The following is a 26,393-nucleotide window of genomic DNA, read 5'->3' on the forward strand; positions in this document are numbered from 1 at the left end:
AGTAACTTGAACACAACTTCACTGATATGACGCCACACTGAAAACGTACACAACCTGACAATAGTCTTTAGAAAAAAAAAGACATCCTCTTATCCTTTCTTAATTATATATTTTATTTATAGTCATGACTTAATTTGTACATACATAGGTACAAAAAATAAGAAATACCCCCCCCCCCCATTTCAATTCCTATTTTAAGGAGAAAAATGAAATTATTCTAATTTATAATGAAACCATGAATTGAATTGACAGCTAAATTAACTTACATAATTCACAAGGGAATATAAATTACACAGCGAATCATTTAAACAACCAAAGGACAAACCATTTTACAGTTCCTAATGCATCGCAGACACCTGTTTTCCATGCATCTCTCGTCTCCCAACATTCACACGGCAGCACAAAGGAACAATACTTGGCTCTGGCTGTCAGCCAGCGGCCCTTCGGAACACAAAACACAGATGCTAAAACGACTGTTCCACTGGAGCAGAAATGCACAAGGGAAATGGTATATACACGTGCACAAAGGGGCAGAAATGGGTCCCAGACCACACGACAATTGGCAGCAAAGATCAACTGTAAACATCAAAGAGCGTTCAGGACACAGCGCGTGGTGTCGAAAGGTGCTTATTTCCTTCTGCAACAGCTCACAGAACCCATGAGCGTGATGGTGGCGAGATGGAATTGCACAAACCCACCTTAAATCCGACCGACAATAATAATAATAATAATAAAAAAAAAATTACAACGCTGTAGTGTGCAGAAAGTCAAACAATGAAGCACAAAGGATTGACTTCAGTCAAACAAACCTCCTGTTGCGCTGAATTCCGCAAGGCATGGAACACGCAGTCCTCCTGCGTTGTGTTATTCCGCTATAAGAGCCTTCTTTACCATCGGTTGTCCTTACCCTCCAGGAAACTGGGACTCGGGAGTGAAATGGACAACTGCCTGGCTCTCTGGGAAGTACTTTTGCCCCAGTACTCCCAGGCAAACCCAGGGCAGGAAATGGATACAGAGCAATCTTAAATAATTTAGTGTCTTACTTCTGAATGTCTTTGTTTTCACTCATACAGATTTCACTTCACATTCCCCCTCCCTCCCTGTATGCAAACCCTTATTGACTGCAGATAGTCCAACCCCACTCTGTGAAACCCTCTTTGGTTTCTGGGGACAGGTTGAAATTTTTCGGTCACCCCGGTACCTTAAAAAACGTTATCATACCGCAACTTGCTTTAGAAAGCGATGCTGTGACAAGAGGCTTTGTGGTACTCCGCTAAAACATTCTGCAAAACTTGGAAGACATGCAGAGAAAAAAAAAAGCTCTCAGCGCCATAGGTGTCCTTGCAGGTTTTAGCTGATGTGACAAAACCTAGTGAGAGCGAGCATTAAGCAGGATTTGTGTGTCCTGACAGGGCAATAAAGCAGTAGCTTTCAGCGCCTTCTGTCTAGTTCGGTCACTCAGCTTTCCAGAACATAAAAATCAAGGAAACCCTGCATTTGCACAGATGCAAATGGTGTTATTTCTAAAATTTGCCTTGTTTGGTGGATAGTGATCAAATTAGCCGAGATTAAATGTAGCATAGCTCATTTGTCAGAAAAGACTGAGATTAAGACAAAGATGGTGGGATGAAAAGGGATGGGCATGAATTTGGAATGCATTGGCTGCTAGCAACCAAATGTGCCCCAACAAACCTGCCCTCTATTCTTAACCCTTATTGCTTTATGTAGTGACCACAACACTGTCCAGCTCCCCGGGTGAGATCTCCATTCTGAAGCCCGGGCAGGGAAGAGATCCCGGGTCTCTTTGGGGCTGCAGGGGTCCGTGGCACACCAGCAGAAGAGTGGAGGACGAGACGGCTCGCTTGTTTGCGTAGGTGGTGCACTGAGCTTTTAAGAGGTCCGTCTGGGATAAATCAAGGACCCAGGAATCTCCTAAGGCTTCTGTACGCACTTGCTGCTCTTACTGTCACCAGGTGTTCACACACCACGCTGATGACTTCTGACAGCCCTTTTATTATTCAGTAAGACCGCAGGGTCTCTATTCTGCAGGGGGAAACCCTCCTTCAGCTGCAGTATTAATCCACACTACAATCCCCCACCCCTCAATATCCTATTAATTCAATATTAATATTCCAATAAAAGACAGCTTCCGGTTGGAACATTTTGGAACACGACCCTGGTGCGAGGAATCCTCTTGATTACAGGACGCTCCTGCAGAAAAGGATGCTAAGGTAATCCCAGGACAGGCAGGGGAAACAAGGCTCACATTACGCCAATCCAAGCAAGCAGGTGAGCCTTGCTTGTGCTGATGTGAAGACAAGCAGGTGTGTAAATCACACTTCTAATGATTTTGCAGGTAATTTGGCCTAGAAAAGCACACTATTTCTGGCCACTGGAATGTTTTGCAGGCCATGCTGGTCTATGAACTTCTAACACAGTAATACCTATTCCAGAAAACTGAAATGAATCCTTTCTGTCCTAAAATCCCCAAACAAACAAAATTACATAATATAAAAAAGGTTGTATCGTCCCATCTACTGGCTGCAGATTTCGATGAAAGCAAGGCTGTTTTCATCAGAAAATGTTTTTCCTTCCTCTTATAACCTGTGTGCTTTTACACACACAGGTTTTTAGTTCATGATCCTTTTCAGAATTTGATAAAAAGGCCCAGAGGGAAACTGGACATCCTAGGAGGATGAAAGCACTCAGGCAAAAGACCTTATTAAAGAAAGTCATACAAGTAGAGAGGAGAGGGCTTACATCCAATATCAATAATAAATACTTCATGCCCGCTGGTGAGCTGCATCTGAGGAAATCAAAGCAAAATGTAAAGACAAAACTAAATCAAGAAAAAGCAGAGCTGCGATTCCACCCAGTCTCTAGCGTCCAGGATCACAAACTGCGGCAAATAACCAAATGCGGCTCGCTTAATTTGTGAAGGCTTGTGCTGCAGGAATCCAATGTACATTTTAAGGGGAACTTGGGCCCTGACAAAGCTGCAGCAATGACACACAGGAGAATGGACTGCTGTTTCCTGGCAATACAGAACAGCTCAGACAAACGGGCTGGCCCATGTGGCTGTTCCTGCAAGACAAGCTGCACAAGCGACGGGATCGATTCTGGAATCCAGTACGAGAGATTGACACTCAAGGTCTCCATCCGATGATGAGCTCTTGAGGAACTGACAACTTTGGAATGAAAGCCGTCTTATGTTTTGGTCTCGATCGGGTGGGAAAGTACTACAGCGCAACTCCAGAGCCCAGGGGCATGGAACAGAAGCTTCAGGGTGGCAAAAGGTCGTGCAGACAATATGAAAGTGAGTCTCTGGCTGCAAGAGCCACATCCTCCTCCTGCCCCATCCTTTCTACATGAATACAATCCAGTGTGAACTTAACAACCTAATGCATCCAGCTTTCTTTTTCCTTGCCCCAGCGAACCTGCAGATCCGGGCTGGGGTTTGGTGCATGCTGATGGATGCTCTCCCTGGGGTGGCCTTGCACTGGGTGGGGCACACGGCAGCACTCAGCCAGCGGCGTAGCTGCTGAGGAAGGAGTAGAACATGGGCAGCTTCATCCTCTGCTGGTCTCTCCGGCACCAGGCGATCACCGTGCCCTCGCTGTTGGCCGTGTAGAGGTGGTGGCCGTCGCAGGAGTACGTCAGGCTGCAGCACCGGGGGGGAACAAAGCCATTCGCAATTAAAACACCAGCAGCAACCAGCACACCAGGGGCCACACTCAAGAATATCCTCTTCTATGCTAAATGCAAAAACAAAGTTCAAAATGTATAGCACTAAGTACCGTGGGAAAACACTTCCTGAATGTAAGTGTGAGAGAGCTACTATGAACAGGGATGTTTACTGAGGGCCAGGCCATTCACAATGGCTCATCAAAGAGATGTCTCCCAGGCCCCCAGGAGGGGCCACAGCCTGAATCCTGGAAGATTCAGCTCCTCCCCACGGTCTGCCACCTGCTGCCAGGCTGGCGGAGTGAAGGCAGGCACTGGCTAGTCTACAAGAGCTCCGGCTGAAGGCACTGACGTGTGCACGAGCTTCGCGAGTTGAGCTATAATTCAAATAGAACGTCCTTCTTGTATTTAATCATACTCTGTCGTAATGAGCAGCAAGGTCGATGGAATGCCCCAGTGAATCCCTCGTATGTTTCTCATATGTAAGAAATGGCACACCAGGGAACACATCCCCTTTGAACCCAGACTATAATTGCCTCTGTTTCCCTCGATTCCCACAGTGCTCTTCTCTCTGGGAACGCGCTGACAGGGCTGGGGGAGGCATTGCTGTATCTGCTCGCTCTTCTTTGGAGAGATTCCAGAGCAGCAATATCTTGTTCAGACTACAGTTGGTAACTGCAGTTGTACACTATATGCCAAGTGAGGGCTTACTAGTGCATTACACTTTTTTAATTCTGTGCTTCCGATTCCCACAGCTCTTTGTAAACCGTCAAAAACTGACGGCGTTTTTTGGTCGAGTATCAGGGTTGATCCTTATTCACGGAAGGCTTGAGTCCTTTGAAGGTTGCAGACGTGCACCTGAAAACCCCCAAAACTTTCATTTTGAGCCCAAAAGCCATACTTCTTATCTTAATTGCACAGATGTCAATTGCATATCCCCCAGTAAAACACTGTATGTATCCTGCTGTATCGCACAGTGAGGCCCAGAAATGTCATTCTCACAACCCGGCAGCTGGTGGTTTTGTGAACCTGGTATTGTGCACATGGTAATGTATCAAGAGTGGGTTTCCCTTTAAAGCTGGTTGAAGTAAACAATAAAATACAGCTCAAAGCAAAAACAGACCGAGCGATTAAAAGGGCTTACCCAACGATGGGCTTGTTCGATTTAGGGAATGTGATTTCTCGCACTGGTTTCAGGTCCCATGTGCTCCACAGCCTGCAAGAGCAAAGTCAGAGAGCTCCACGTCAATCTCAAAGGACAGAAAGAATGTACCACCCCCCCCCCTTTGCAGAAAAAATAATTTGTCCCTCTCGAACACAGATTTTGCGGTGCTCATAATGTTTTGTTTGAGAAGCCCAAAGTGCACAGGACTCGCGGCCTAACGGTGCCGAAGCCCCAGACGATGAAAAACACCGGTGAGTCACGTTCACAGTCTGCGCGACTTTACTAATTGCTGGTGTTTGTTTTTAGAAGGCGCTGATTTAGCTACAGGAGTCACTTTCTCAGTCATCAACCTTGGCTCCACAGCTTTATTACAGACCATCTTAGTGGTGGAAAAATAATGATGAGGTTGCCGTTGTGAGCGAGTCATACAGCAGTCTGAAAAAGTGATTGTGAAGTCCTAATTAAATCTGGAAAAAAAGCCCAGGTTCAGTTGAAAGCTTAGCTTTTCCCCCAGCTCTTTAATATGTCATTAAATTGTGCCTAACGCCATTAAAATAATGTAATACTGTATTAATGCACATGGAATACAAAATTCAAAAATGAATTTAAAGATGTGTATGTATATACTCACAACATAGAATATATACGTTTTCCAAATGGAATCTGCTTTATTTCATTTAGTTCGAGAAATATTTAACACATTCATTCTCTACACACTCTTCTTATTGGTCAAGGGTATCTTCCTCTTAGCGTGTCATAGAAAAGGATACTAAGGGATTTAATCAAGTTCACACAGGGTATTTCCACCACTGTACTAATACACACTAAATGAATCTTATAGTTCAAGTAGGTAGCTGCGTCAGCATGGGTAGGCTGCAGAGGAACAAGTAAAGGTTTATACCTGGAGTATACCAGCTCTGCAGGGATAAGAAGAATATTAACAAAAAAATGTTTCAGCTGTGGAACTTTCTTCATGTGTGTACAACAAGAAGTCTCCACAGCCAAATCGTTTTTTCTTTGTTTTTGCTTTTGGAATTTTTGCATGGAATTAACCTCTGCTCCTTACGGTACGCGCGCATATAATTACATAAATTACAAAAATGGGGGTGGTTCAAATCGATCTTGAACAGCTGAACCCGTACTGGTGATACCAACTCCATGTGTAACTGTCCACTCCTCTGATGCCACTTCAGCCAGCGGGCAGGAGCCTAAAGGACTTTAACAGGTTTATCAAATCAAACGGCAACCGTAAGAACATAAGAATGGTTATAAATGAAAGGCTATTTGGCCCATCTGGCTTGTTTGGGAGCTAGCTATTAATTCATCCCAGGACCTCATCTTGCCTTCTCCTGAAGGAAACCAAGGTTAGCTTGTTCCAGTGTCCCCCAGCCCTGTGACCCACATGTGACCCAGTGCAGCGGTGCAGTGTGCGACAGTCTCTGGCCTGAACAGCCCTGCGCAGATTCTGCTCCCAAGATGCACTGCCTGGGCTCCTCTTGCCCATTTTCTCAAGCCACAGACAAAGCCCTGTAGCGCCACCGCGCAACCAGGAAGAGCTGCAGGGTTGGGGTGAAGCTGAGGTGCCCTTGCCTGACCACGCCGTTCTCCAGGCCCCCCGCGATCACGTTGACGGACATGCCCTCCGTCTGGTTGGAGAAGGCCACGGAGCAGATGATCTCCCTGCAGTGGACGTGGCCAATCAGGTCCCCGTTCACCGTCCACAGCCGCAGGTCACTCCCGCCCCCCACTGCGGAAACGCATCGGACGAGGGGTCACAATCCACAAGGAAACTGCACTGCAGCTGCAGACTGAACTGTTACACGCCTTGTACGACACTGACACTACTGAACCCCTGTCATCAGCCCCACCAAACTGGAACCTGAAACATATTCAAGTTTGCTAGTGTATAAAAACACAATATTGATCTCTTATTTTTCCTTTTTCTTAATCTCTTAGTGTTATCCATGTGAGTATACCTGCATTACTAGCTGATATTTTTATACCTTGGCGGTTCAGAGTGGAAAGGTTTCGCCTCCTCTGAAATTTTACATAGCTTTTATGGTCCCATAAAACAAAACCTGCTGCTTTTTGTAATACCAGATATGCATGTCTTCATCCTACACCACCACCTTCAGAAAGGTGGGAGCAAATTCTGCAAAAGTTGAAAAAAACATCAAACCACAAACAGATTTAAAAATGTGTCCAATATGTCCAATGACAGTGAAAGTGGATGTTGTAACAGGCAGTACTATCCACTGGAGGATCATCTATGAATGCCAGCTTTTCTTGATCTGCCGAATCACCACTAACCCAGTCTGAAAACAATAACTGACTGGTTCATAATTCTTTCACAAGTACACTGTGGAAATTCAACAACCTGCTCACTCACCGGAGTCACACACAGTGGCGATGTCTCCTGTTGTCTCACTGGCCGACACTGCAGTGACAGGGCTTTTGTGCCCGGTAAGGCTCTGCACGTAACACAATCTGCACAGAAACGAAAGTGCAAATTCAGAAATACGAAAAATAAAACTAAAAATAATAGAGGAGTGAAAAGCTTTCACCTGACAACCATGTACTGGACAAGAGTTACAGGTTTCAAAGTGCCCCAGACTCCAGACAGAAGTCAAGGTGTTACTGTACAATGAACCGTTACTTCTCTCGGCTCAGGAGTGTGAAAACATTAACTCCGCTCTCTGAAACTACACTCGGCTTGCTCAGCAGGCGGATTACAAGCAAAGGGTGGCCCCTTGGCCATTCGCTTGTCAGCATTCCTGGGAAAAACTGCTCACGCAGGCAGAACCGAGCGAGCTGCGGCCCAGGATGAAAATTCATCAACTGCACAGACTGGCTGCAGCGGAAGGTTCCTGTCAACCTTTAAAATAAACTTGCAGCTGGGCAGAGAATGGCTTTCACAGCTGCCCACACTGAGATACACTTTGACAACCAACAGTAGGTCAGGTTGTCCGCAGTTAGAATCGCAGCATTCAGTTCAACAGAGGTGAATGTGTTTAGAACTGGTGCCTGGATACTATGGCTCTCAGCAGTTGAAGAAGATGTAGTGCAGAAATACAAGGAGACTCCTTTAAAGGACATAAGATAACAGCAGTCTTTAAGGACGGTTCAAGTTCTGATGGACAGCAATGCAGCACTAAAGGGAGGAAACAAGCCATGGTTATTGATTCAGTGTACACCCGTGTGCAAGCACATCGCACAGAGCAGAAAACGCCACGAGCTGTACTAGAGGAGCTCACCTGTTCAGGTCCCAGATGATGCAGGTGCCGTCCCTGCTGACGCTGATGAGGATGCTGTAGGGCTTGCAGACGAACAGGCTGGTGACCTCGGCCGTGTGCCCGTATAGGTGGACCTGAGACTCCACCTCCATCTCCGAGGGCTGGCGGGGGGAGAGGGGGACGCAGTCATGTGCCAGGAACTTCTTGGGTTATTTAACGAGTTTGGATGGTAATTCTTCAGTTTCCTCTACAGTTTTCATGGGTATATTTGCTACATTCGTCCTTTGAATGTTGGTTGTGACAAATCAAACAGTACCGGAGCCCTACGGAAGCTCAAAGGACCATAAATGTCAGGACACCGTGCAAATGTAAATTCTGCGCTAACGATTTTGACATAAAGGTCTGCTCTTCTGAATACCAGTGGGGAAACACCGAGCTAAAGGACTAGTGCATTCATCATTATTCCTCACACACTGTAAATCCTGCCAACAATAAACTTGACCAGATCAAACGACATCATAAGACTAGCTTGGAGATTATAGGTTTAGAGACCCACCAGAGTAATTATAAAGACTAAGCATGCAGCCAGTACCTCTCTGTGTACGTGAGACCCGACACAGCAGGACAGTGACCACATCCTAACTAAAAGAGCAGCATTCCACTGGCTCTGATGTAAGTTTGGTTTACAACAACTCCATCTTTAGTCTCCCAGGAAATGTGTTTCTAAGGAGACTGGGATGCTACTAATTATGCTTGTACAAAAGACTGAAAAGGCTGTTCTCCCAGCTTTGAAGCATAGGAGGGGGGGGGGGGGTATCTTTTGGTTACCCTGGAAACAAGAGTCTGGCTTAAAGGTACGTACCGCGCTGCTGGTGAATCGGTTGCCGTAGGCTGTAATGACTCCGCACTTACTGCCTGTGAAGAGCTGGCAGCTGTCAGGCACCCAGGCGCAACTGGTGACCTGGAGTTGAGAAAGAGCAGAGCTGGGACTCGAGGACCAGAACGTGCGCTTTCTGCAGCACTGCGCTGGCTGGCTGAAAGGATGAGCTCTGCAGCGATTCTTCTTGTCAGGCAAAAAAAAAACATATCTCATGGATTTCCTTGAAAAGCCTAAAGAAATTAAAACCAAAATCTGTCCAGGATGTAGAAAATAGGTGCTCTGTGACACCAGTGTCATGTAGGATACTGTGAAATGCAAACCCAAAGACTGGTCTGGCAGGTTGACCTGTAATAATTTGTTTTATTTTTTAATAATCTTTAAGAACCACCACACACACACACACGGAGGGTGCAGCTCTATTTTTCTCTTTTAGTCACTTCCTTTCCTTGTGCTGCTTTAAAATCTTATAGAATGTCTAAAAGTGAACGCTGCTCTTTTGCCAAGAAGATTCAATAGGAAATGGCTCTTGCTTCGCATGTTGTCACCCTTCTGGCAGTACCTACGCCGCCCTGCAGTTATAGCAGCAGAAGAGGCGTGTTCCCTCAGTTCCCGACAGGTGGCGCCGGCCTGACGGGGAGTCCGGTCTCACCTGGTGCAGCTGGGAGCACTGGATGAAGTTGACGGGCGGCTCGCTCTGCTTGCTCTTCAGTCTCAGCATGTTGTCGGAGTAGCCCCAGCTGAGGATGGCCGACCACTGGATGTCGGTGCTGTGCATGCTCCGCACACCTGCCAGGGTGACAAGGCGGTGAGACAGCAGGAGAAGGAGATGTCCCGTGTACATCTACTACACAGCCCTCATAGAAACCCAGTCGTGCAACACTGAACAGCCTCTGGAAACCCAGGGCTCAGTACAACAGCCTCCAAAGAAACCAACACTCCTGGGGCTTTTAAACCCCCGGGAAGGTCAAAACAGTTCTTCAAAGTCACTGTGGTTCTTTCATCACAAATTTAAAGAAAAGAGCCACTCTTCAAGGGTTTGTTAGAAAGTTACTGACATTTGACCTGAATCACGTTACTTCTCTCTCAAATATGAGAGTTAGGGCACATTGTACAGAGCTTTCAAATCAAGGGCAGCATCTTTTGTTAAAATGTAGGCAGGGTATGACAGAGAGGAGTGCGTATGTCTTCTGTTCGGCCTTAAAAATAACGAGAACCTGCTGGTATAGCACATCACGGCTCTGAAGAGTGAAACAATTAATGTCTGCACTGTAAATGCTCGTTAAAAATTAATCAGAAAAACACGTGGGTGGAGTGCAATGGCCAGGGGCAGGAGATCAGACTGCCAGAGAAGTGCAGGGCCTGTCCCGACCGCGCTGGGATCATGCCCTCCTGCTGGCGACTTGCCTTGCTCCTTGCTGTAAATCATCATCAGGCAGAACTTCCTGGACAGCCCGCAGATGGCGCGGGTGGGCAGGGCCAGCAGGGACCCGAAGCGCTCTCCGTGGGGCTGGCTGAAACACACCACCGGGTCGGGGGCACTGGGGGAGCCCACGTACTCCCCCCACTTCAACCCTTTGATCCAGGGCAGGGGGCTCTGGAACGAGATGGGACACGACCAGTCACAACAGGACATCTGCCGGCTTTGACCATTTTCCCCCCACAAACAGGCCAACCAACACAGCCCAGAACAGGCCCTTGTGTCTTTATTCGCTGACCCACTACGCAGACAGGCTCAGGGACACCAACAGTGATATCACTAAGTTCGAAGTTAAATTTCAGAAAAGGCGCAGAACTTTTTAAACAGGCTGGGCTAGCCGGTTTAAACCCGGCGTATATGATACTGTTCTTCTTCTATTTTCTGACGGGACTCTTTACGATGAGCTACGTTGACCACACAGCTGAGCCCCTGGATGGGTCTTGGTAAGCCCGTGCTCCCCGTACAGGCCCATACCGGGTAGACTACTTCCTTGGCGTGCTCCCTGGGCTCGCGGAAGGCCAGCTGGACGAGCAGCCCCATCGCGGCGGGCAGCTCCCCCTCCATGACCAGCCGAGGCCCCGGCCGGCTGATGTGGGCCGTGCTGAAGAGCTGCCGGGGCGTCTGGCCGTAGGTCTTGATCATGGTCTCCAGGGCCCTCCTCTGCACGGGGTCCTCCACCGCCGACACGTCCATGCCGAAGTACGTCTGCGGGCAAAGCAGCAGGGGAAAAGCAATGACGCCCCACAAACTCAAATCCATCCCGCTGACTGAAACATAATACGCAATCCACTCCACAGCAACGAGTGGAAGTTTTGCCTTGTCAGGATCTGAATAAAACCCAGATTCATCAGGGAATTCAGACAGACCTTCACATGACGAGGGAATGCATGGCTAACCCACAGCCCCCAGTAAGCCGTAACTGGGCCACAGGCTAGGATTGACTTTCCTTTCAGCTTCCGATGACTGTCAAGTACAGTTGCTAAAACTGAAGAGAAGAAGCAACACCCAGGAAGGGGAGGAAGGAGGAACCCAGTAACGACACCCATGCCAAAGCAATGTGACTCCTTTCAGAGCTGCAGGCCCTATGACAAACCAGCACCAAGCCCTGAACATCTCCGCTTTATGGAATCACTTTGGGCACCTCAGACTAGACAGATGCGTGACGCCAAAATCACATTAAACATTCTGAGCTCCTCATATACAAGAGTTGGCAACTCATGACACCTCAAATGCGCCAGACCGCCTCACAAGGGGAATCCACATGGTTTCTCCTGGTGCACGCCGGATCGGCTCACCGCAGGGTGGAACACGTTGATGGCCTGCACGGCGGCCTTGCCCTTCTGCTTGAGGCCGAAGACCAGGTCGATCCACTGGCACAGGGTCTGCGACACGTAGTCCGACTCCAGGGCCTGCCGGTGGATGAGGATGAAGAGGCGGGGGTCGTTGCGAGCCCAGGGGGGCAGGTTGACGTGATTCACCCGCTCGCTGTTCTGACGCACCCCGAAGTCGAAGCCTGCGGCGCAATGGGAGGAAGAGGAGGAGGAGGAAGGGCGAATAAGGCTGGAATTCCGAGGCAATCGCACTGCTCCCAGTGGTTAGGCTTCTGCTCGTTTTCAACTAAATTTTTTAATTGGCGTCCTGCCCAGATTTCCCATTGGCCTTTACCAATCATGGCCTCCTAATAATTCCCATCCCTGAACTGGCTTCATCACTCTGTCCTCCCCACGGAGAGCTGGTGCCTGGTGAGTGTACTGGTGCACTATGCCTACTGTCACATCCTCCAGGTGGATGCTGCACATTGGTGGTGGTGGAGGTGAGGTCCCTATTACCTGTAAAGCGTGTTGAGTGGAGTGTCCAGAAAAGCGCTATATAAGTGTAAGCAATTACTGTTGTTATTCATTTGATTACATTCACTACAGTCATAATGCTGGGGCTTAGATCGAGCCAAACCCAAAGCCAGTTTAATAAATAAAACCATGTGCTATACAAATTAACCAAAAAATGTACTTAAAATCAACACCGTAAATCCTGTGTGTTGCACTGAAAATCAGTTTTTGGTCAGATCACTTCTAATTTTTCCAGTAAAAGAAATCATTTTTCAGGGCCTGTTGATTTAGCTAGAAGACGTTAGAGCAAAGCAAAAAGATTATCCTACCTTCTCTGTTGACCAGGAACTCGGGGAGGTAGAAGAATTCCGGGATCAGCTCCTTCACATCCGTCATGGACTCGTAGGATGAAAGGCGCCATGTGGTATTCATGGAGTGGAACGTCCGGTCTGGGATATCAAAGCTTTGGTCTATGGGTTACGGAAGAGAAGGATTCACTATTAAAGCTCTTGATAATGACACTGCTTTTGTCGGTTTACAGGCTGCAAGGTCTGCATAATTTATGCATTAAAACAAAAAACCCTGGGAAGGGGGGGGATTATAAAAGGTCTGGCGAGCACTTTGAAGAGGAACGCATGCATGGAAAAAAACGGTAATAGACGGTAACCGAGTGGCAACTGCTTTCAAGATCAAAACTCTCATTTAAATGCACACCTCTAAAAAATAAGAAAGCAATTCAAATCCATTTAACCATCTAGGCACTGAATAAGCTTCCGTACATGATGTGCCAGAGTGGACTATATTGTACTGGTTGATCATACAGTGGAGAGACTTTGTGTATCCTGTGGATTCTATTTTTGTATGATACTATTATTATACGAGGCTCTGCAGCCATACTTCCCAGCGGAAGAGGGAGATTGATCACAGCAGGAACCACTGACGTCCATGGCAGCCTTACCTTGGTAGGCCAAGAACATTTTAGTGAAGGGAGGCATCCTGACCAGGAAGTGCAGCACAGTGCCGCTGTTGGAGTAGTGGGAGCCGTAGTGGTAGGGCTGGACCGGGGGCATGGGGTCGTCCTCGCGGGTGCCCTTCCGAAACTCCTCCTCCAGGTACTGCGCAGCGAGGCAGGAAAGGAAGAGCCCACCTGTGACCAACTCGCCATCGGGGCTGCTCTCGTGACGACTGCTACGGTCAGGAGATTTGCCAGCCCAGATGGAGAAACCTCACACTCTCTTAAGCAAGGAAGCTCTCCACCATGCAACGAAACACGACTAAGAGAATGTCAAGAAACTGACTGTTCGCCTTTCATACGAGGGCCAGAATATAAAGTTATCGCTACAAACTCTGAACATAAAGACATGGCGTCTGTCTTCATCACTCGGGACCCCAGCCATGCTCCCACACTGTGCTCCCTCAGTGCTCCACTCACCAGCTCACAGGAGCCGAAACGTGTAACAAGCAGAAGCTTGGTAATAAACAGAGCTTGTTTGTTATTATAGTTGGATAATTATTGCTTTTAGCCCATGATTATCTAAGCAGAATAGAATTACGCAGTAGAGGTAATGGACTTGTGTGGAAACAGACATCAAGGCCTATAAAAGTTATTAACTTTATGTTAAATGAGATCCATACTTTTATTATTACTATCCTTGCTTTTGTTTCGTCTGATTTCATTCAACTGGATTTTCCATACCCAGAGGACAAATACGTCGGCTGCGGACCACATTGTTAATAGACATAATTTGACAAGACAAGACAGCCAGGTCTCCGACGCAAAAGGAAATTAATTGGAAACAGCTTTTCTGGTAAATAAATGAAAAAGATCAGAAAGGATGAAACCGTCATCACCTTCCATCCTAGAAACATATAAATGATAAGGACAGCCGGCTGCCTCAGGTAACAGGGAACTCTGCAGTGAACCTTGATGACCTTTCTCCTGCTGAACGGAGTTTCCCACGGAATTCTGCCTTTACCTTATAGTTGTCGACGTATCGGTCTTCCTTCTCCTTGGATTGCACTGCTATGGGTTTCGCAAGGTTCCTGAGGAGAAACACGGGAAGCACTGAGCAGCAGAACAGTCTCAAGACTCCAGCTCGTCTCACCTCTTGCAAATCGGTTTGAGGCGCGTCTTTTTCCTTTTAAAGTCCTCAGTTAAAATCAGGGCTGTGCCCGTTCTTAGTGAGTCATGGCTGTTCCCTGGGCAGAGACTATATATATCTAGCAGGAGAAGTTACCTGGCTCCACCATTAAAGTTGCTCCTGGTGCACAGAACGTTTTAAGTAAAAAGACTTTACAATTAAGAGAATCCACATGGTGCAGTTTGTTTCTCATGTTTTTACAGGTGTGATCTGATGTCTGTGTGAAGTCATGGGTTTGTTTTAACAACACACTTCAGATTACTCAGGTTCCTCTCACACAACTCCATCTTCCACTCTGCGGGAACACTTTCTTGAACCCAACAAAGCCAGCCTAAAAATGTCGCGCAGTTCTGGGATCACTGGAATCTTTGCGTTGCTACTGTCACAGAAAACAAGCAGCAGCATCATTTACTAATCTCACATTCCGAAAGAGACAGAAAGCAGAGACACCGAGAGGGGGCAGACCTGTAGACAGCAGCGTCGTTGAGGTCTAGGGTCTCGCTGGTGTAATCGCTGAGGATGAAGGGGAACACAGGGTACTGCATGAGGTCACTGAAGGAGCGCCCTGCGTGCTTGTTCAGGTGGGTCAGGTACTCAAAGTTGGAGATCTGGCCCGAGCCCCACAGGTGCGTTAAGGCAGTGATGTTTCCGTACTCCAACAGATTGGGGAGGTTGGAAGTCAGGATGTTGTGGTAAACGTCATCGCGGACCTGAAAGGGGGAGACAGGTGGAACAGACATTTTTCTAAACTCTCCCGATTTCTCTCTTTCATTTCTTTAAGACTACCTAATGAGACAAAGCTGAAACGTTTCTCTTCTTATGCCCTGTAATTTCTACCACTAGCTAAATGTTTTTCTTTTGCAGGCTGGTATAATAGAGTTCCCCCATACAATTATGTGAATGTGTGAACCTTTCTGTACTCACCGAAAGAACCGCGCTACTGAGAAAGACTCAGCATGGGAACCCCCTACACACCGGCACCTCCGTGCCAACACAATCAGTCACCCCACGAACCCTCTTACAGATTTCACACAATTCAATTTTCTTTTCTTCTTGTACTGAAATTTCAAAATGCTGTAACCATAGAAACCACAGTCAAGTTCACCCAATTCAAGTTCTAAATAAGAAGAAGAACTCGGTGACTCATGGGGCACCGGGCGCCTTGCCTTGGCGTTGTCAAAGGCCAGCAGCAGAGTGCGCCCGTTGGTCAGGAAGATCTCCGCGGCGTTGTCCCGCAGCTGCCACCAGCGCTTGTGGGCCTCCTTGATCTCCTCGTAGGTCCAGGAGAACGAGGCGGGCTCCGTATCCCCGGGAGGGCTCTGGAAACGAGACACAGGCCGCGCCCGCAGGCTGCTTCAAACCCCTGCGGCCTGCGGGCCCAGGGAGCCCCACCCCCACGGCCGCGCCTCCCGCAAGAAACCGCCCGCCCAGGATCACAGGCCTCACAACCTGCCGCCACAGCTGGAGTGGAAACTGCAGAGCAGCAGACGTCCGATGCTGGAAAGTCCAGCACTGGCATCAGGAGACGGACGATATATCTAATATATCCAATACTGAATGGTTTGCAAGCTCATCGGGGGTCACCCACAGCTCCTTCTGAGGGCACTCACCACTGCCATGCACAACCACCCCCACCCCGCCCCCGACCTCCTTCACGCAATGCCTAGAAACGGCAGGAAAAACAACAGGCAATCGACCAAAAGAAAAAAAACCCACAAACTTTCCTTCAGCTCCAGCATAAGGCCACAACGCCTTTTCACGGCAGACCTGGACAGATCCCAGAACAGATGCAGCGTTAAACTAGCTGGGTGTGAGACGAAGCCCAGTTTTGGAACTCATTGGACGGTTCCATTTGCTGGGTACTAGTGTGGTGGCTGCGCTCACAAAAAATTAATTACCTTTCAAAAGAAGCTGAAAATTCCCCGCACACAAGAAATGGGTTGTCTGCTGTGCTTTACTGCTCAGCAACAACTCTAGTTAGGTAACAGTGTCCATGCCCTTTCATGAAGTATACTTAACCTTCTCAATTACAGAGAAAAGCAGTGTTCTTGTAGTAGTGTTTTTCAAGTGTTCTTGATGAGACAAGGAAGAATGGAAAGCTGAATGAAGAGGCTCCTTTGGCCAGCCACCACACCTTGTTCTCCAATAGCCTACGTCGAAATCCAGCATTGCACAACTATCGTCAAGAATGTACATCAGGCTCCTTGCTCTATTTCCGTCAACCCACTGGGGCTGAATTTCATAAGCCAGGATGTAATTTGGATGAACAATAGAGAAAAATGTTTTAGCAGTTCCAGGAAGAAGAACTGGTTTGGATTAGGGTATGCATTCAGGTATGTTCTCAGGCAAGCAGACACCTGCAGCAGCTGGTCAGGCTGAGCAGCACTACTAAACACAAAGAGGGTCGTCGATTTCCAGGGTAAATGGCGCAAGCATCTGGTCAAAACTGATCAAGGATGAGAAATCTTACTTGACTATCACAGGCATCAGTGGCATTGTCTTCCACGAAGTACATCCCAGACTTCCCTGCAAACAAAACGCAAACAAAGAAGGCAGAATAAGCGATCCATTAGCCCAACGACATCCACCCAGAAAAGCAGGTAACAACTGGGAAGAGGCTAACAAAACTGCAGCAAAATTAGAACAAGCACTTTGATGGAAAAAACCTACGGTGTTCTAAGAACATTTCTGATACATTTTACTATGCAGGGTGGTTAAACGGTTACCTAGAATAAAGTCAAGCGCTGGACTGATGGGGATTAGTAACCAGTGCTTACCCAAGAGCAGCTCCCCTGGTGTCTCCCTGGAGGGGGCCACGTTGATACACCTCCTGGTGAACCTACAGAGCCAGAACAATGCCAGAGGTCAGCTGCACAGCCTTCCATGGACACAGGCCTATACTTTAACAGTCTGATGTTTTGGCACCTAAGGTTACCAAGCCAAATCCAAAGGGGAATTATCTCCCTGCCACAAGCAGTGGTGCGACTACTACAGCAAGACAGGTGACTCTGGATTGGATATAAACCCACAGTTCTGACCAGAACATGTTAACTCGACAACAGTCACTTTTGCTAAAAGAAACATGACATCAGCAAAAGAGGAATGCATTTTCAGGTGGTTAGCAGAAGCATAAACCAAAATACAGATTTTTTGGCACATGTAGTCGATCAATTCTAAGTCTATCAATTCTTCCATATACAGTTGTTAATCTTATCGCCCCGCTTCAGGATTGGAGAGGGTGAGACAGACTACCAGCTCGGGGGAAAAAGAATCCCTGCTGTGGGTGCACCTCTGGAGAGCTCAGGGCTGCCTACCTGATGGCCTCGCTGGTGGCCTTGTCTTTCACCGTGGAGGAGAAGGAGGAATGAGTCTTGTCTTCGAAGAGGTACGCCAGGGGTGGCTTGACGGGCTCTACAGTGAAGAAGAAGAAAAAAGTCACTTAAAGGGACACGGGGCGGGCAGTGGGTGAACCGGTGGAGCAGCTGGTTACCAGCTGGTGAGAGAAGCCCTCACCATCGGGCTTTTGCCGGTCCTTCAGCAGGTACTTGTTGGGGATGGTCAGGTAGCACCGCTGCAGCCGGCGCCGCTCCCGGTTCGGGCCCTCGGTGGGGTCCAGCTGCCACGAGGTCGGGTAGGACGCCTGGTCGTACCACACCGCCCTGCAGGGAACACAGACGCGTAACTGGCTTCGGGAGGCCCCAGCTGACGCCCCACACCCCCCCCCAGTCGTGTCACCCACACCATGGGGAGCAGTGGGGTACAAACCAGCACCCATTACCCAAGACGTCAAGGACTTCAGTTCAATACTTCACTGCCATAACCACTATCTGCAGGGAACTTGGTGAGAAAGGGAGACAAACGCGCCCAGTGTGGGGCACGAACCCACAACCCCGAGGTTAAGAGTCTCTTGCTCTACCGACTGAGCTAGCCGGGCTCAAACCTTCTGCCCGTGGTTGAAAGGTGAGTGGCTGGACTTCTCACCAACAGATTCAAGCACTACGGGTTTCGTGCTTTAACGACAGGCAGTGTTACAGACATTCAAATATCAAATCACATCTTCTGCTGAACATTCTGCACCACAAACGTGCATCATTGCTGTTGGTGAAAAACACACAAAAGGAGAAACGACTGCTCTGTGAACAGTAAGGAGGCGAGCTAGGAGAGACAGCCCAGGAGGGTGCTGTCCACGCCCACGCGGGCAAGCGGTCTGGACTGCTGTCTCCGTGCTGCGGAGGCGGAGGGGGCGTGCGGGGACGAGCTCACGGGAAGAGCCCTCTCTCACTCACTGACTCACCGGTCGTGCGTGAGTTGCTGTACCAGCTCCTGCCAGTGGCGGCTGGCGCTCAGCTCCACCTTGTACATCCCCCGGATGTGCTGGATGACTTTCTTCCTCTCCATGCCCTGGCGCAGGGACACGTTCTGCGTGATGTCGGCCGCGATCTTGGAAATGTCCTTGGACTTGCTGTCCAGCCGCTGGATGAGACTGCGGGGAGGTGGGATAGGAGTTTCTGATGAGATCCCTTCAGTACTTTAACGTTGCTCTCGCGTGACCTTCAGGAAAGGCGGGGATGTACTGTACCTGTGTTGGACATTTGCCATTTTCTTTTCCCAGGCGGCTTTGCTATTTTTTTCTTCGGATTCATATTTCAGCTGTTCCTATAAAAACAAAAAGCTTGGCATGAAGGTAGCTAGAGGATAACGTGACAAAATTAGTTTTCACACAGCAGATCCCACCACCGTAACCCTTATTATATCCTAATTACAGACAGAGACTAGAATGCCTTTGGGTTATTGTGCATTATTGTTTCTTTAGCGGTGGGAAGGGAGCCCGACGCGTCTCACTCCGGCTCACACGAGACGAGTTCGACGTCGCCACGGGGACGGCGGCCTGCTTACCTCTTTGATAGCCTTCATGAGGTCGGGCTTGGGCGGGGCACTGGGGGGGATGCAGCGATGGCCACACAGCTTCAGGGAGGTCATGAAGACGCCCACGGCGGCCTGCTCCTCCTTGGACAGATGCTCCTTGTGATCGTGCAGCAGCTCGTAGAGGTATAGGGCTAATTTTGGGCCGTGCTGTGACCAGCAATGCCCCCAATCCCCAAAAAGAAAAAAAGAAGAAAATAAAAAAGGAGTTTTATTTTTTAGAAGAGTGACCATACAAATCCCACACTGTGCCACTTCAGTTGTGAAAAAAAAGGTTTTCTTGAGTGATCTAAGTTTTGCTTTCCACTTTCTGTCCCAACAGTTGCCAGAGATGCACCGAGAGAACAAAGCTGGTTGCCATGGCAACACAAGCAATGAGCCCGATAATGAAGACCTCCTCGAGTTTTTCTTCAGAACAGCAGCTTGGCAGATGTCTAGATATAACGCGCTGGAAAATGGCACTTGCTGGCAGCTGAAAGGTTACTTGCCTTCCAATTTGAGAATTTTTTCTGTTCGTTAACGTCAAAAATTTGTTTTGATGGCCTACCATCACAAGACGCGCCTCCGAAAATTGACTTTTTTTTTTATTTTGGTGCGTCTCAGGCTGGAGCTCCATTTCTTACAAAAAAGTAATTATTCACAAAATAGCCTTTTCATGTTAAGGACACGGTTATCGATTTTATGTCTGGTTGTCTCACCCTTTGAAAACAACACTTCACAAAACTGCTCTGTCACTCAGCTCCAAAAAGCACCACGAATAAAATTTTCAATGCACGAGGATCTGAGCGCAGGCAGTGTCTTCCATGCACCACGCCAGCTTGCTCTGCAGGATATACAGTATACATGGAAGTGCATTTACAACTGAGAACAGGGGGCACTTTTTAACACCAAGCGTGGTGGCAGTGGGGAACAAGCTGCCCAGCCATGCTGTTGAAGTCAATACCCTGGCATCTTCCCAGCTGGATGAGATCCTCCAGACAGGACAGGAGGCACTGTTTTACACAAAGGCTGGTGGGAGAGTGAAACAGGCTGACAAATCATGCTGTTCATGCCGACACCATGGTTTCTCTCAAGAAACCGCTGGAGGAGATCCTTGGATCGATTAACTACAAACTATCGAAGTGATCTGATAAGCTACACGGTCTCTCCCGGTTCATAGCCTTTCTTAAGTTCTTACATTGGACACCTGCTGGACTGGTTGTCTGCGAAAGGAACTGACCTCCAGGCCTGGGCTGAGGCACTCACGCAGGATGTCGGGGTGACTGTGGTCGTTGACGATCTCCAGGGCATGCTTCCTGTGCTCCAGGGGACGAGCCGGGCACAGGATGTGGACCAGCAGGCGGCCCATTTGGACCCGGAAGGTGTCCCGACAGGACCAGAGAATTCGCCTCCACTGGCTCCGGGAGGCACTGCCTCGGCCCCCAGTGCCCTGAGGGAGACAAGCCCACACAGCCGCACACATTAGCAGGAACCCCTCCTATCGCTGTCATGGGCATCTCGATTCTTACGCTTACTGGAGAGGACTGGTGGCACCGTGGCTAAGGATCTGTGCCTGTGGCTGGAAGGTTGCAGGTTCAAATCCTACTCCGTTGGGCCCCTGAGAAAGGCCCTTAACCCCAGCTGCTCCAGGGGTGCCGTATAAGTGGCTGACCCTGCGCTCTGACCCCAAGCTTCTCTCCCTGTCTGTGTTTCTCATGGACACACAGACAAATTCCTAATGCAAGAAATTGAATATGGCTAATAAAGTGATCTTATCTAATTCTCAAATTAGAGAGGAAACACAGTTGATCTCTGGTTCATCATCCACACACTAAACGGATTTGGTTGCAGAGTCAAGAACATTTCCTCCAACAGGAAGGAAATTGTATATGGCTAATAAAGTGATCTTATCTTACTGTCCTCAAAGCAAAGACCTCGAAGACAATACAAGCACACAGACCGGTTCCAGCGCGTGCTCTTCGCATGACCAGCAGGGGGCTCCAACACAACACATGTGGAGACTCCGAGCACTGACGCTGCCCGTCGATACTCGATTATTTCAACGGGGGCTTTCAGGAACTCACAAAGCCTGATTTGATTCCTTCCATCATGAGCTTCAGGATCTCCTTCTGAAACGTCTTCATGTTGGCAGGGGGGGCTGGGGTGCCGTTTTCCTCTGGGTGCTCACACTGGGCACCCGCAGCTTGCTGGTGGCTGGGGGACTCGGGGATATTCAGGAGGTCAAAGAAGTCCTGGCTGACATCTACAGACACGGAGAGGCCAGAATTAGTACATTAGTGCAGCTTCACGGCGCACATCAATACACACGTGGCTCTCCCAAGACAAAACTCACACAGCTTCCGAGGTGAGGAAACAAAACACTTGGAAAACATTATTTTATAGTGTTACTTCACAGATCTAAGGCTAGAAGAAAATGAACTGCTACTTTAAAGGAAATAAAAACAAATATCAATTCCGAGGAGAACTGGGCTTTTTCCTTAGGAAAACAAAGCCTGGGTACTGACTTTGCAAACAAGAGTCTACAGCTCATAAAACCTAAAGCAGATTGAAGTGCTGTGCAGTGGGAGTCTTACCAAGCTCCTGCCACTCATTTCCTTAAGTGTTTAAGGAGAGCAAAACCGCAGATGACTGCAGCTCTGGATCAAACTCGCATGCAACACCAAGACACAACAAACATTTATTAAAACAAAGACATGCCAACAGCCATATCACCCGGCAGTTCACAGCTGGCAGCCCACTGGAGCCCAGCAGGTGTGAGCCTGGTCAGTACCTGGATGGGACACCTCCTGGGAAAAACTAAGGTTGCTGCTGGAAGAGGTGTTAGTGGGGCCAGCAGGGGGCGCTCACCCTGTGGTCTATGTGGGCCCTAATGCCCCAGTTTAGTGACAGGGACACTATACTGTAAAAAGGCACTATACTGTATACGTCCTTCGGATGAGACAAACCCAAGGTCCTGACTCTCTGTGGTCATTAAAAATCCCAGGACATTTCACGAAAAGAGTAGGGGTGTCCTGGCCAAATTTCCCATTGGCCCTTACCAATCATGGCCTCCTAATAATCCACATCTATGAACTGGCTTCAACACTCTGCTCTCCTCTGGTGTGTGGGGAGCGTACTGGCGCACTATGGCTGCACACTGGGGGTGGAGGGGAGTCCCCATCATCTGTAAAGCGCTTTGAGTGGAGTGTCCAGAAGAGCGCCGTATAAGTGTAAGCAATTCTTCTTATTAAGAGTTCTATGGGGTTTTAGGACCGTGCTATGGGGTTTCACCTTGGTAGATGAGCCTGTTAACGGCCAGCACGGTCAGCCTCTGCAGCCGCTGCACGTACTCCGCCTCCGCCGCGCGGATGGGGTTCTCCTGGCTCATCCTCCTCTGCATCATCACCGCCAGCTCGTCGCTGGCCACGGAGCGCAGCTGCGTCAGCAGGGAGTCGGACTGCGCCAGGGAGAACCTGCGAGGGCCTGCGCACGCGCACGCACAGGGAGACACGGCGTTAGCCAGCTGCCCGAGCTCGAGACGAGAGGGGCTTCCACAGCTACCGAGCACTGCAGCACGCGAGAAACCTCAGCTTTCCAGTTTGGAAAGGAAAATAATATTAAGAAAACCCATACGCTAAAAGAAATTTGCTTTTATTATTATTGTTTGGAATACTCGTACATTTACTCCCAGCGTCTTTCACTCACTAAATTCTACTCACATACTACAAGCACTTTGAGAATCTACTTTCAAAGGCACTATATAAAATGAATTTAATATTATTATTTTCTCTAATCACACTTTGAGAAACTTGGAAGACTTCCAAAGATAACTGTAATGCAACAAGTACCACTGCAAAACGCTAAATGCACCGTAAGAGGTATCTCAAGCACACCATTTTGGGTTTTGGAGCCTCCCGGTCAGAAAAGGAGGGAAATTGCCCTTTTGTAAGTTTAGAAGTTTAGAACGGTTCAGGCAACAGACATTCTCACCTATGTAATAACAACCTCAAGATACCAAGCCAATGAAAGAAAAGAGCATCACAATTCACACAGGCTAGCTTCTGAAGCAACTCCATAAATATCTGTAATGGGATTATGCTTAGTTCTTACCCCAGGCGAATTTACATTTGATCAGTTATCCATTAAATCCAAAAAATAATCAAATGAAAGCCTATTAAAACATCGTAACTCAACAGTTCTTTGGGTTTTCAGAGCATTGTGAAAAAATCTTAATCACGAGACTTGAGCGCTGGCATTAGTAAGGTGAGAGGTAAATCGGTTTCATGCAGTTATCTTCATTTCTAAGGCTGGGGGACCAGCTGTCTCCCTCCCTGCATTGCAGTGAGCTGGCGTCCCTTCGCGCGAGGCATACCGTCAGGAGAGATCTTTCACTACGTTCAAGGAATAATACAAAAAAAAGAAATTCCGACAGCAGGAAAAGGGAGTCAGATGCAGCGAGCAAGGCACCAGTGATCGCTCGGTCACTGGGCGAGTCAGAGGTTTTCATGCGCGAGTTCTCTAGGCTAAGTGTCCGCAATGGAGAAACATTCTGGAGGAAGGGGAATGTTGTCCTCCATTGGAGCGGACAGGCACGGAGGCCATTACTGCACCTGTTTCACTGGGAAAGACATAGCCCGGGGATCCCGTGGGGGACGGGAGGGGAGACTCCAGGGAGAAAAAGCCGTAGGAAGCGGGCAGCGGAATCTGCCCGAAGGAACAGTAATGCTGTCTCGGGATGCGTGGGATAATGGAGTCTTTCATGGCAATTGAACCTTGGTTTCAAACAGGTGCAAAAATAACAGAACAAGGAGAGCTGTGAGTGACCCGCGCGCAGGTGACGACGGCCGCCTGTCCGACGCACAAGGGAGCCCACGCTACTGGGGGAAAAAGGCTTCAGGCTCCCTGGTCACACCAGGGCTGAGACCCTTTGTTTGCTCACTGAACATCATGCTGTCCGGCCTCAAAACGGCGCAAGGCAATTTGCAGAAACAGTTAAGAGGATATAAAAAAGTATTTTGACAAATTCCTTATTGCAAGAGGAAGACGTCGTTCATTGCTCTGTATAACCTACGGCTCGGAGGTTTTCTTACTCCAACCCCCCATTCCAGTCACCACAAACACTGATGCCCTCACTCCAATGTGAACTGGCATTGTTCAAGCTGGAATACAGAGTCACGATACTCTTACAATACCCACATTTACTGTTATCAATGACACAGACCCTTGAATTTAGATTTATAGTATAATATGTAATTCTTCTGATTAGGTGAAGTACTTTTACAGTAGCTATGGTGAGGGAGAGATTACAGCATTAATGATCATGCTATGTGCCCTAGATGAGTATGCTGAATGTGAATACCTACTGTATATCTTGCAGGGGTCTTTTCTCACCTGCAATGCTTTTGCGCTTCTGGTAGATGGCGCTGTGCTGGAGAGGAGGTAGGTGCACTGAGCTGCTCAGCTTCTGGGGGTCCTGATTTGCTGTCGTCTTGATGAACTCTATGGCTGACTGGAGAACCCGGAACTGCAGAGCCACAGCCATTTCTACACACATCGGGGAAAAGGGAAAAGGGAGGAGTGAGACATGCAGGAAGACATTCCTTCCCTGTCGATGGAAGGATCTGTGTTTGTAAGAGCTGGGCGGAAAAAAACAAAACTGCAACTGAGATTTTCTGCACTTGTGTTCAGAAGGCAGGTCAGTTAAGGGGATAGACTAAATCAGTTACCATTAAGGCAAATTTTCCATTTTTGGTTTATTGACAAGGGTGCTTACGACATTACCAGGCATTACTGTAGGCCAGTGTTCTTCAAATTCAGTGCTTGAAGGCCACAGGGTCTAACAGTTTCCATTCCATTTTTAGGTAACTATAGTTAGACTTTAGTTAATTTAACTACTCTCTTATTTCAACCACTTACTCCCTTTCCCAGGTCTAAGGAAGGTCATGATTCCAAGAGAACTGTAATGATTGTGGGTTAGCCTAACTCCCAATTACTTTCCACCTGCTAGCTCCTCTATATAGGGATCTCCTGGCTGGGACTGTGCCCCGTGGTCCCGAATCGACTCTGCCTGCCAGAGGCCCCTAGGCCTTACCCTGTGTGCGCTTGTTCTTGCTGGTCTGCAGGTAGCCCAGCAGCGTGATGAGGTCCTCGATGATGCGGAAGTACTGAGAGCCCGAGGAGCTGCAAGAGTGAATGGTCACCGCCACCAGCACCTGCTGGATGTCACACACCAGGAGCTTGTAATCGTTCAGCGGGATCCTGCAAAGGGGACCAGCAGAAAGGAGCCATCACACCCAGACCGTACAGCCTTCAGACAGCCATGATCTACACATCCTTATACAACAGCAGATCCTTCCTTCTGCTCAGCTTCTGGAAGATCTGTACAGATGGCACTATAAACAACAAGTGATCCGCTGTACGTCCGTAATCTGATAGGTGCTATACTATAATACTCTATTCTGATAGGTCCTATACAAATAAGAATAAGAAAAATAAAAGTGTTATAATCTAGAGTCTGGTGATCTCATTTTAACACCTTGTGGAAATTAGTTTATGAAATCCCACCACAATGTAATCCGATGGTACTCAGTGACAGAAGGGCAGTGGGGTTTTTCCAGGGTCAGATGTGGGTTTTGCTGCTGGTTGCTCTGCTTCAGGACCCTTGAGGGGTAAGATCTGAATTAGATCAGAGACCAAGCGCTGCGAGACAAGTCAGTTACCTGTTCTCCAGGCCATTGAGGGCCGCCAGCGTGTTGAAGAGCACGTAGAGGAGCCCGTTGTCCAGCAGGATGTCGGCCAGCTTGGAGCAGGCATTGAGCAGCTGCAGGAGGACAAACAGCGTGTTGTGCACCAGCGTGTTCTCGTACAGGGAGTTCTCAATCAGCCCCAGAACCGGAATGATGCATCTCTTCAAGAAGGGGTCGACCTTCTCCATGTCCTCCAGGTCCAGGCTACACAAAAAGGTGAAGAAGAAAAAGGAAGAGCTCACTTTTTTGGTGGCAAGATCAGTGTAGTAAGCACAGAATCTCACTTGTATCTCCCTTTTTGGATAGTTTCAGAAAAACCATGCAAGGGGCCTCTTGGAC

At 48.3% G+C, this 26,393-nt stretch overlaps 1 protein-coding gene across 6 annotated transcripts in view; it reads right to left on the reverse strand.

The window, feature by feature from the left end:
- Positions 1–89: 89 nt before the first annotated feature.
- lyst (lysosomal trafficking regulator) overlaps positions 90–26,393 on the reverse strand; it is an 88,930-nt gene continuing 62,626 nt past the window's right edge. For all 6 annotated transcript variants that reach the window (XM_069179924.1, XM_069179925.1, XM_069179926.1 and 3 more), the window contains 28 exons: positions 26,028–26,258; positions 25,400–25,566; positions 24,700–24,852; positions 22,600–22,791; positions 21,393–21,571; positions 20,549–20,758; positions 19,303–19,479; positions 18,986–19,062; positions 18,701–18,889; positions 17,920–18,065; positions 17,721–17,817; positions 17,184–17,245; positions 16,877–16,932; positions 15,573–15,725; positions 14,872–15,116; positions 14,242–14,308; positions 13,224–13,380; positions 12,595–12,735; positions 11,735–11,952; positions 10,914–11,144; positions 10,367–10,556; positions 9,612–9,748; positions 8,945–9,043; positions 8,104–8,243; positions 7,239–7,336; positions 6,440–6,596; positions 4,829–4,900; positions 90–3,661 (listed from right to left, as the gene is read on the reverse strand). In XM_069179924.1, the coding sequence (XP_069036025.1) occupies positions 3,523–3,661; positions 4,829–4,900; positions 6,440–6,596; positions 7,239–7,336; positions 8,104–8,243; positions 8,945–9,043; positions 9,612–9,748; positions 10,367–10,556; positions 10,914–11,144; positions 11,735–11,952; positions 12,595–12,735; positions 13,224–13,380; positions 14,242–14,308; positions 14,872–15,116; positions 15,573–15,725; positions 16,877–16,932; positions 17,184–17,245; positions 17,721–17,817; positions 17,920–18,065; positions 18,701–18,889; positions 18,986–19,062; positions 19,303–19,479; positions 20,549–20,758; positions 21,393–21,571; positions 22,600–22,791; positions 24,700–24,852; positions 25,400–25,566; positions 26,028–26,258 (4,180 nt within the window). In that variant the 3' untranslated portion in view covers positions 90–3,522. The remainder of the gene's footprint in view (positions 3,662–4,828; positions 4,901–6,439; positions 6,597–7,238; positions 7,337–8,103; positions 8,244–8,944; positions 9,044–9,611; positions 9,749–10,366; positions 10,557–10,913; positions 11,145–11,734; positions 11,953–12,594; positions 12,736–13,223; positions 13,381–14,241; positions 14,309–14,871; positions 15,117–15,572; positions 15,726–16,876; positions 16,933–17,183; positions 17,246–17,720; positions 17,818–17,919; positions 18,066–18,700; positions 18,890–18,985; positions 19,063–19,302; positions 19,480–20,548; positions 20,759–21,392; positions 21,572–22,599; positions 22,792–24,699; positions 24,853–25,399; positions 25,567–26,027; positions 26,259–26,393) is intronic.

The sequence above is a fragment of the Lepisosteus oculatus genome, chromosome 17 (genome assembly GCF_040954835.1).
Source record: "Lepisosteus oculatus isolate fLepOcu1 chromosome 17, fLepOcu1.hap2, whole genome shotgun sequence".
In the NCBI taxonomy this organism is placed as follows: domain Eukaryota; kingdom Metazoa; phylum Chordata; class Actinopteri; order Semionotiformes; family Lepisosteidae; genus Lepisosteus; species Lepisosteus oculatus.